This window comes from Salvelinus sp. IW2-2015, linkage group LG20 (assembly GCF_002910315.2).
Source record: "Salvelinus sp. IW2-2015 linkage group LG20, ASM291031v2, whole genome shotgun sequence".
In the NCBI taxonomy this organism is placed as follows: domain Eukaryota; kingdom Metazoa; phylum Chordata; class Actinopteri; order Salmoniformes; family Salmonidae; genus Salvelinus; species Salvelinus sp. IW2-2015.
In genome coordinates, this window is record NC_036860.1 from 65,904,488 (window position 1) to 65,914,336 (window position 9,849).

A 9,849-nucleotide genomic window follows, 5' to 3' on the forward strand; every position below is an offset into this window, starting at 1 on the left:
TAGGATCCCCATTAGCTGTTGCAAAAGCAGCAGCTATTCTTCCTGGGGTCCACACAAAACATGAAACATAATACAGAATTACATAATACAGAACATCAATAGACAAGAACAGCTCAAGGAYAGAACTACATAAACATTTTAAAAAGGCACACGCCTACATATCAATGCATACACACAAATTATCTAGGTCAAATAGAGGACAGTCGTTGTTCCGTGAGGTGTTGCTTTATCTGTTTTTTGAAACMAGGTTTGCTGTGTATTTGAGCAATATGAGATGGAAGGAAGTTCCATGCAATAAGGGCTCTATWTAATACTGTACGCTTTCTTGAATTTTTTCTGGATTTGTCTGGTGGGGTATGTGTGTGTGTCAGAGCTGTGTGTAAGTTGACTATGCAAACAATTTGGGATTTCCAACACATGATTGTTTCTTATAAAAAGAAGAAGTGATGCAGTCAGTCTCTCCTCAACTCTTAGCCAAGCGAGACTGGCAGCATAGTATTTTTATCAGCCCTCTGATTACAACGAAGAGGAAAACGTGCTGCTCTGTTCTGGGCCAGCTGCAGCTTAACTAGGTCTTTCCTTGCAGTACTGGACCACAAGACTGGACAATAATCAAGACAGACCTCTCCCCATCTTTACAACCATTGAATCTATATTTTTATTTTATTTCACCTTTATTTARGCTTACAGTGAAATGCTTACTTACGAGCCCCTAACCAACAATGCAGTTTAAAAAAATACAGATAAGAATAAGAAATAAAGTAACAAGTAATTAAAGAGCAGCAGTAAAATAACAATAGTGAGACTATATACAGGAGGTACCAGTACAGAGTCAATGTGCGGGGGCACTGGTTAGTTGAGGTAATATGTACATGTAGGTAGAGTTATTAAAGTGACTATGCATTGATGATAACAACAGAGAGTAGCAGCGTGTAAAGGGGGGGGGGGGGCAATGCAAATAGTCTGGGTAGCCGTTTGATTAGGTGTCCAAGAGTCTTATGGCTTGGGGTAAGAAGCTGTTTGAAGCCTCTTGGACCTAGACTTGGCGCTCCGTTACCGCTTGCCATGCAGTAGCAGAGAGAACAGTCTGGGTGGCTGAAGAGAACATGACTGGGTGGCTGAAGTCTTTAGGGCCTTCCTCTGACGCCGGTATAGAGGTCCTGGATGGCAGGAAGCTTGGTCCCAGTGATGTACTGCGGCCGTTCGCACTACCATCTGTAGGGCCTTGCGGTCGGAGGCCGAGCAGTTGCCATACCAGGCGGTATGCAACCAGTCAGGATGCTCTCGATGGTGCAGCTGTAGAACCTTTTGAAGGATCTGAGGACCCATGCCAAATCTTTTCAGCCTCCTGAGGGGGAATAGGTTTTGTCGTGCCCTCTTCAGCTGTCTTGGTGTGTTTGGACCATGTTAGTTTGTTGGTGATGTGGACACCAAGGACTTGAAGCTCTCAACCTACTCCACTGCAGCCCCGTCGATGATAATGGGGGCGTGCTCGGTCCTCTTTTTCTGTAGTCCACAATCATCTCCTTTGCCTTAATCATGTTGAGGAGAGGTTGTTGTCCTGGAACACATGGCCAGGTCTCTGACCTCCTCCCTATGGCTGTCTCATCATTGTCGGTGATCAGGCCTACCACTGTTGTGTCATCTGCAAAATGAATGATGGTGTTGGAGTCGTGCCTGGCCGTGCGGTCCTGAGTGAACAGGGAGTAAAGGAGGGACTGAGCACGTACCCCTGAGGGGCCCTGTTTTGAGGATCAGCATGGTGGATGTGTTGTTACTACCCTTACCACCTGGGGGCGGCCCTTCAGGAAGTCCAGGATCTAGTTGCAGAGGGGGTGTTAGTCCCAGGGTCCTTAGCTTGGTGATGAGCTTTGAGGGCACTATGGAGTTGAACACTGAGCTGTAGTCAATGAATAGTATTCTCACATAGGTGTTCCTTTTTTCCAGGTGGAAAGGGCAGTGTGGAGTGCAATAGAGATTACATCATCTGTGGATCTGTTGGGGTGGTATGCAAATTGGAGTGGGCTAGGGTTTCTGGAATAATGGTGTGATGTGAGCCATGACCAGCCTTTCGAAGCACTTCTTGGCTGCAGACGTGAGTGCTACGGGTCGGTAGTCATTTAGGCAAGTTAAAACATGCTTAAAACACGTTGGTATTACAGACTCGGACGACATTGTCTTCAGTGAAGACACTTGCCAGTTGGTCAGCGCTTGCTCGCAATACACGTCCTGGTAATCCGTCTGGCCCTGCGGCCGTGTGAATGTTGACTGTTTAAAAGGTCTTACTCACATCGGCTGCGGAGAGCGTGATCACACAGTCTTCCAGAACAGCTGGTGCTCTCATGCATGTTTCAGTGTTATTTGCCCTCGAAGTGAGCATAGAAGTAGTTTAGCTCGTCTGGTAGGCTCGTGTCACTGGGCAGCTCTCGGCTGTGCTTCCCTTTGTTGTCTGTAATGGTTTGCAAGCCCGCCACACCGCACAAGCGTCAGAGCTGGTGTAGTACGATTCAATCTTAGTCCTGTGTTGAGCTTTGCCTGTTTGATGGTTCATCGAAGGGCATAACGGGATTTCTTATAAGCTTCCAGGTTAGAGTCTCACTCCTTAAAAGCAGCAGCTTTAGCCTTTAGCTCAATGCGGATGTTGCCTGTAATCCATGGCTTCTGGTTGGGGTATGTACGTACGGTCACTGTGGGGACGACGTCATCGATGCACTTATCGATGAAGCCAATGACTGATGTGTGTACTCCTCAATCCATCGGGGAATCCCGGAACATATTCCAGTTGTGCTAGCAAAAGGTTAGTGAGGGAAGGTCGAGAGTCATGCGTCCTCCGAAACACAACCCAACCAAGCCGCACTGCTTTTGACACAACGCACATCCAATCCGGAAGCCAGCCGCACCAATGTGTTCGGAGGAAACACCATACACCTAACGACCTGGTCAGCGTGCACTGCGCCCGGCACACCACAGGAGTCGCTAGTGCGCGATGAGACAAGGAGATCCCTGCCGGCCAAACCCTCCCTAACCCGGACGACGCTGGGACAATTATGCGTCGCYCCATGACCCTCCCGGTCACGGCCAGCTGCGGCAGAGCCTGGGCTCGAACCCAGAGTCTCTGGTGGCACAGTGCGATGCAGTGACCACTGCGCCACCCGCGAGGCCTCAGAATAAAATATTTTTTAAAAGTTAAATGGGTTTCCATCGCATTTTACACTCTACTGATGGTTCTCACAACTCAATATTGTGTTATTTAACGAGTGTGCCAACTCTGGTATTGTCAAGTGCGTTATATAACGAGTGTCCCACTCTGGTATTTGCAAGTGCGCTCTAGCCAACAGCACTATCTGCACAATCAGTGACGTCACTCGCTCTGAGGCCTTGAAGTAGTCGTTTTCCTTGTTCTCCAAGGGCCGCGGTTTTGTGGAGAGATAGGTAACGATGCTTCGAGGGTGTCAGTAGTTGATGTGTGCAGAGGGTCCCTGGTTTGAGCCAATGTTGGGGGAGGAGAGGGACGGAAGCAAAACTGTTACACTTACATCAGTGGTTCCCAAACTTTTTATAGTCCCGTACTCCTTCAAATATTCAACCTCCAGCTGCGTACTCCTGGCACCAGGGTCAGCTCACTCTCAAATGTTGTTTTTTGCCATCATTGTAAGCCTGCCACACACACACACWATACAATACATTTATTAAACATAAGAATGAGTGTGAGTTTTTGTCACAACCCGGCTCGTGGGAAGTGACAAACAGCTCTTACAGGACCAGGGCACAAATAATAATAATCAATAATTTAACCATCTTACATTTAAAACCTTATTTGTTCATAGAAATTTGTGAATAACTGTTAAAGTAATTTAAATGTTGAAAGATAATGATGAAATAATTCCCACTTTGAAACCTTAGAACTGTATGAAATTGATTAGAATCATGCATTTATTATCTGATGGGTTTGTGTAGTGTTAGTCAGTAAAATTATAATAAATTACGTGTGTAGTTTTAGTCATGATGTGTGTAGTTTTAGTCAGAATTAGGGTAAAACAATATAACAAAATGTCTCTAAAGTGTCTTAAACACAGACTGTCTGAGCAAGATTCGGTGCCGAACTTGGCTAGGGGCCACTGAGAGATTTGGTAAAGGACAGGGAGTGATTCTCACGGTCCCTAATCTTTGTCGGCTGGGTAGCAGGACAGTACGTGCGTAAGATACCTACTGTTTGTGTGCAAATGTATGTGCGTATGAATTCTGTTTGTGTGCAAGAGTAGGTGCGTAAGGAGCTAGTATAAAATGAATGGTTTTGTACAACTAACCAGCGCTCTCGTGAATAAACCTTATTTGACTATTTTAGCTGGGCCTCCGTCTGTTTCATTTCAATCAGTATCTTACAAATCCTGATTAGCAGACTGAGTAGTTTAATTTAATTGGTTTATGAACATCGAGAATTATTCTCGTGACAATAACTCACCACAGGTTAAGGGTGTGCTTGAAAGGATGCACATAACTCTGCAATGTTGGGTTGTATATTAGAGAGTCTCAGTCTTAAATAATTTTCCACACAGTCTGTGCCTGTATTTAGTTTTCATGCTAGTGAAGGCCGAGAATCCACTCTCACATAGGTGTGTGGTTGCAAAGGGCATCAGTGTCTTAACAGCGATAAACTTAATTAATATCACACATTTTTCTGAAGTGAATGGTTTCCCCAACTACACCGGCCGCGAATAGCGGTGTTCTTTAATATCTACATTATGCGAAGCACGAATGAGGTTGATAGAAACTCTASATTTTCACTTTGTCAAACATATTCAAAAATGAATTACAATAATGAGATGTTTCCACCAATCGAAAGAAAGGATAGGCGGGAGCTTGACAGCCCACCGTGCCGCTTTGTGGACAACGACTCCTATTGTTAGGGCGGAGAGATATGTATCTTGTCACTATATCCGTCTTTGGCGGAGTAAACCCTCTAGCTTTGTCTCTTCTGATGATAGAATATGGCTATCACTGCTAGGTGCTATCAGAGTTCTACGGCTGCTGAAGTCCATCATTCGTTACAATGTTGCAGGACGCAGCTGCAAAGTGAATGAAAACATAGCTATAAAAACKATCACAATTATTTGATGAACGTAAATATATTGTTGTTGATGGTGTAATTTAGGCACTTGATTTGCCTAGTGTGGACATTTTCCCTCATTGGACCTGCACATGCTTAGTTATTGTCATGTGATACCTTTTTATCCAATCAGTGGCTTGGTAAGGCTTCTTTTTTTTTCCTCCCATAGGTTTGAATCGGTTAGCCAAACGTGTTGCAACGAAGCTAGCAGTGGGGACGTTCGTGGAATACTTTCTAACAAAGTGCAGTGGAATTGCATGTGTATACTGTCAAAGTTGTTTATTGGCAATATGTCACACAAACAAATCTACTACTCAGACAAATATAACGACGAACACTATGAATACAGGTATGTTCGCTTCCTGATCCTGTATTAACTTGGCTCGCTAGCTAACGTTAGCTGGTAGTTACTATTAGCGTGTATGGTTTAACTAACTAGCCAGGATCTGTAAGGACCAAAGTAGTGGGACGGGTTATATATCTACAGTAAGATGGTGATGCAATTTCTCTCCCCCATTAAAAAAAAGTGGACAAAATGTAGCTAGTTCACTTTCCGAACTGTGAAAGGCAGCAATACGCAAACCACACGAATAACTAGCTAGCCAACTTTATATTCTCTGAGCCGAAAATGGCTTAGCTACCAACSACTGTCGTTCGTCCTTTTTTATATTTAAAATTACTCCAGTGAACTGTTAATATCTAGCTAGGTAGTTAACGTTTTGAGTTAAGTAGACTACTTCCATCTTTGCTGCTACTAGTAATACTACCATATATAGTATTAATCATAGTGGGCAGAGGCAAGTACGAACTAGCGAGAGCCTATTGGCCCATTCTAATATTTATTAGCATATTTCTCTGAAGTGCGCGTGTGCATAAACTCAATTTGCTCTTGCACTCCTTGTAAACAACGCTTTTACAAAAAAAAAATCCAAAAATTTGACCACTCTGTCGTAACATATTCTAGTTTTAGAAACAGAAMWSTKKWGATCAAATGTTTTATCGATGAGAGAATAAGCAGAATGTCGGCCAAATTCCATCTTCTCACACTGCAGGCCAAAGGGCTTCCTCTCCAACCGGATGCTTCACACTAATACATCCGGTGAAATATCTGTCTCATTGTTCTGTGCTACTACTTTGTTAGCTCTGGTCCAGGACGTTGTTCAGATGTGTACTCACTATTCTCCMATTGAGGGAAATGTGTTTAATGACTAACTTCAATATACTTTTGTAAGTAGCCAAAGTTAAGATGTCGGTAGAGTAGAGACAAACATTTATCTATATGCCTGCTGTCAATTCGTCAAAATACAAAATAAGACGTATGAGCACTTTGCTTACCACCATATCCATGCGCATGCGTCAGATCTCCACTACAAGCATGCGGGTGGATTGGCGCAATCGTTKAAGTGCATGCTGCCACCTACTGTGCTGGAATGTACGACCACTCGTGATCTGCCCAATTCTGTACTACCATGAAAATAAAAAACAAATAAATCCCTACTAACTTCTACCACACCCCCCTACCCTATTAAACTTAATCTATATCATGCTGAAACACTCCACCCTTATTGTTCAGCATGTCAACAACCATTTCAACAGTTACATCTGTTACCCCCAATATCTCTTGCCATCTCCACCATAACCTTCAACCTGCCATTTCTGCTTTCAACAACCCAAGTCATTTTGATAACCTTACCAATAAAATCTATGAAGTCAACTTTATTCATTATGAAAGTGTCCTTTGACACTGTACATTCATGAGCACTAGATTTCTGAACATGCCTCGAAACCATGCCAGGATCAGCAGAAACACCAGCCCCTGACATTAGGTAGTACAGGAGTAGCCATGGAAGAGCAATCATTCCACACTGTAGTTCCACCAATCTGTCTTAAAGCCCCTGCATATGATATAGCATGACTGATTCTATATYTCTGAGCCTCTCTCTGTACCTGGCATCTACCAAATTGCTGCACTATGTTCCCCCCCACCACAATTACAACAAATAACCTTCACATTGCTCCCACATTCACCATAATCATGTTCCCTTCCACACTTGGCACATCTTTTCCTTTCTTTACATTGAACAGCTACATGTCCCATTCTTTGGCATTTAAAACACCACAATGGGGATGGGACAAATTCTCATACATTGAAACTAAGGAATCCTATCTGTACTTTTCCAGGCAAAACCCTCAACCCTCAGCAACACTGATTGGCTTTCACTTCTTTGGCCCTCTTTCCTACTGATAAACCTTTTGGCCTCAATCACTCTGCCTTCCTTCACATTCTCTTTCATATCATCTATGGACSTAGATATTGGGACCATAGTGATAGAGCTACTGCTTACCACCCTTGGTGTAAGTTAGGGGTAAATGACTGCCCCCTCTCGTTGAAGTCACAAAGTTCAAGGCCGACTGCGGTTATGCAGGCATTGCAGAAAACAGGATCCCCCATTCTAGTGAAGAGAAAATCTTTGTGGTYAGTCTTGCTGTAAATAACAATTTAGAAGACAATCACAAAACCAATAATTTCTTCTATTACACCAGATGTATGTCCTGATTATTTTAAAATCACAGAAAAAAAGTTATAAGGATAATTTAGTAGCTTGCAGTACCCCGGTCAGCCTTTAACTTGAGACACTCAATGAGAGGAGGCAKCACTGAGCTAGGCTGCAACAACATTTCCTGGAGTATTTCACCTTTTATTTAACTAGGCAAGTCAGTTAAGAACACATTCTTATTTACAATGACGGCCTACCTACCCCAGCCAAATCCAAACAAAGCTGGTCTAATTGTGCGCCGCCCTRTGGGAATCCCAATCACGGCCGGTTGTGACACAGCCTGGATTCGAACCAGGGTGTCTAGTGACGCCTCTAGCACTGCAGTGCCTTAGAGCGCTGCGCCACTCGAGTAGCTCAAACTAATCATTGAATGTCTACATAAATCTCCCACCTGAGATGCTTCAAATGAGCTATTGAGTTTTCACACAATGAATGAATGGTGTCACGTGATYGATAGCTTTGTCCATTCATACAGTCTTTGATGAAGTTTCAGCTTTCAATTGATAATTCCATTAATAACCAGTTCATGATGATTGGAATTGGTGGTGTAGCTAGCTACTTTAACTGTTACCTACCAATATCTAACGTCGAATCTTAACCTCTTTTATTGTTTCATTCAGTTGGATAGGCCTAGCTAGCTACAGTCTAAAGATGAACTCGCACTGGTTTTAGGTTATAAAGTACATAACCACTAACCAGTACTTTTAGAAAATATTCAAACTATATGGACTTTGAATACATTATTTACTACAGTAAAAATGTGTTTACTGTTGCTCTACTTGCTCTTCCAACAGACATGTTGTGTTGCCGCGGGAGATGGTGAAACAAGTCCCCAAATCCCACCTGATGTCTGAGGATGAGTGGAGGCGAATGGGAGTGCAGCAGTCTCTTGGATGGGTGCACTATATGATCCATGAACCTGGTTTGTACCCTAAATTCTTTGTCTACACCACATCAATCATGTCTCAAGGCAAATAGCCTGGTCCYAGGGCTTGTTTKTTTTTTTTYTTGACAATTTTCTGTTATCGTGCTTGGCATGACAGTGAGTGACCCAAAGGAGTTGGCAAGACGGCACAAACAGATCTGGGACCAGGCTAAGCGTAGACTATATGTAAAGGGTTTGTAATTTGTAAGTCAATTCATCTTCTTTTTTTTATATATATATTTTATTTTTTCTTTCAGAGCCTCACATTCTCCTATTTAGACGACCACTCCCGAAGAACTGATCTGGAACGTTCCTTCCTGTCAACATTCCGTGGTATTCATTGAATACTTCCTCCTCTACAAGTTATATTGTCTGCTGTGCATGAAGCTGTATTTGTCTCAGCAACCAAGCTCAGTCTGATTGTATGGAGGAGGTGAATGTTCTGTCACTGTGGCATTTAATGGATATCATACATCACCAATATGTTGCTACTAGTACTACACTAATACCAAAGTGCATAGGATGAATATCGACCTTTTGATCAAGTGTTTAAAATAAAGTATTGAGTAACATGTTATTGACATAACATGTTGTTTTTCTATCACTTTAATATAATTGTTGTATGACCTTCCCAAACGGCTACATGTGCTCACTTTTCTATGTCTAATGATATGTACTGTGTTTTCTATTTTCTAACTGAATGGATTTATAAGTAGGTGCACCCAGACGGTATTGACTAGCTTTTTGTACATAAAGTCAACTCTGATTGAAAGCCCAGTAAAGATGGTGTTTGCTTGTATACTTGTTCCAGATTCTCCAAAGTACCTGTTTTCTATCTACTGTCCACTGGAATGCAGGCAGCACGTGTGGCATGACAAATAGCCAGCCAGGCTACTTTTGGTGGCCAGTCATACATGTTTATTTTTCAGCTCGTGTTTTTGTGATCATAACTGTTGATAGAGCCGTACAGCCTCTGAACTGCACCGCTACTGAACCACTGTTGATATCATCAGTCTGTAATGCAAACTTATCATTTGTGATTGACAACCAGACCCATTTCTTGGTATCACTTAACACAATGGTATGAAAGAAGACGTTTGTCACTCTTTGAGCCTAAATCAATCTATGGTGTTTGGCTGTTGCCTTTTTTGAATGTCATTACTTTTGATGAGAATAAATATATWTTTTAAATTGGTTACTTGGTCCTGCAGAAATGTTGTGTTGTAAGCTTTTGGCCATGAGATGGTGCTATAGGACAT

The 9,849-nt window shown here is 42.7% G+C and overlaps 1 protein-coding gene across 1 annotated transcript; it reads left to right on the forward strand.

The window, feature by feature from the left end:
* Window positions 1–5,244: 5,244 nt before the first annotated feature.
* zgc:86839 (CKS domain-containing protein) lies at window positions 5,245–9,530 on the forward strand. The gene is made up of 3 exons (XM_024013164.2): window positions 5,245–5,456; window positions 8,460–8,587; window positions 8,848–9,530. The coding sequence occupies exons 1-3, from the start codon at window positions 5,365–5,367 to the stop codon at window positions 8,889–8,891; spliced, it is 264 nt and encodes an 87-aa protein (XP_023868932.1). The 5' UTR covers window positions 5,245–5,364; the 3' UTR covers window positions 8,892–9,530.
* The last annotated feature ends 319 nt before the right edge of the window (window positions 9,531–9,849 follow it).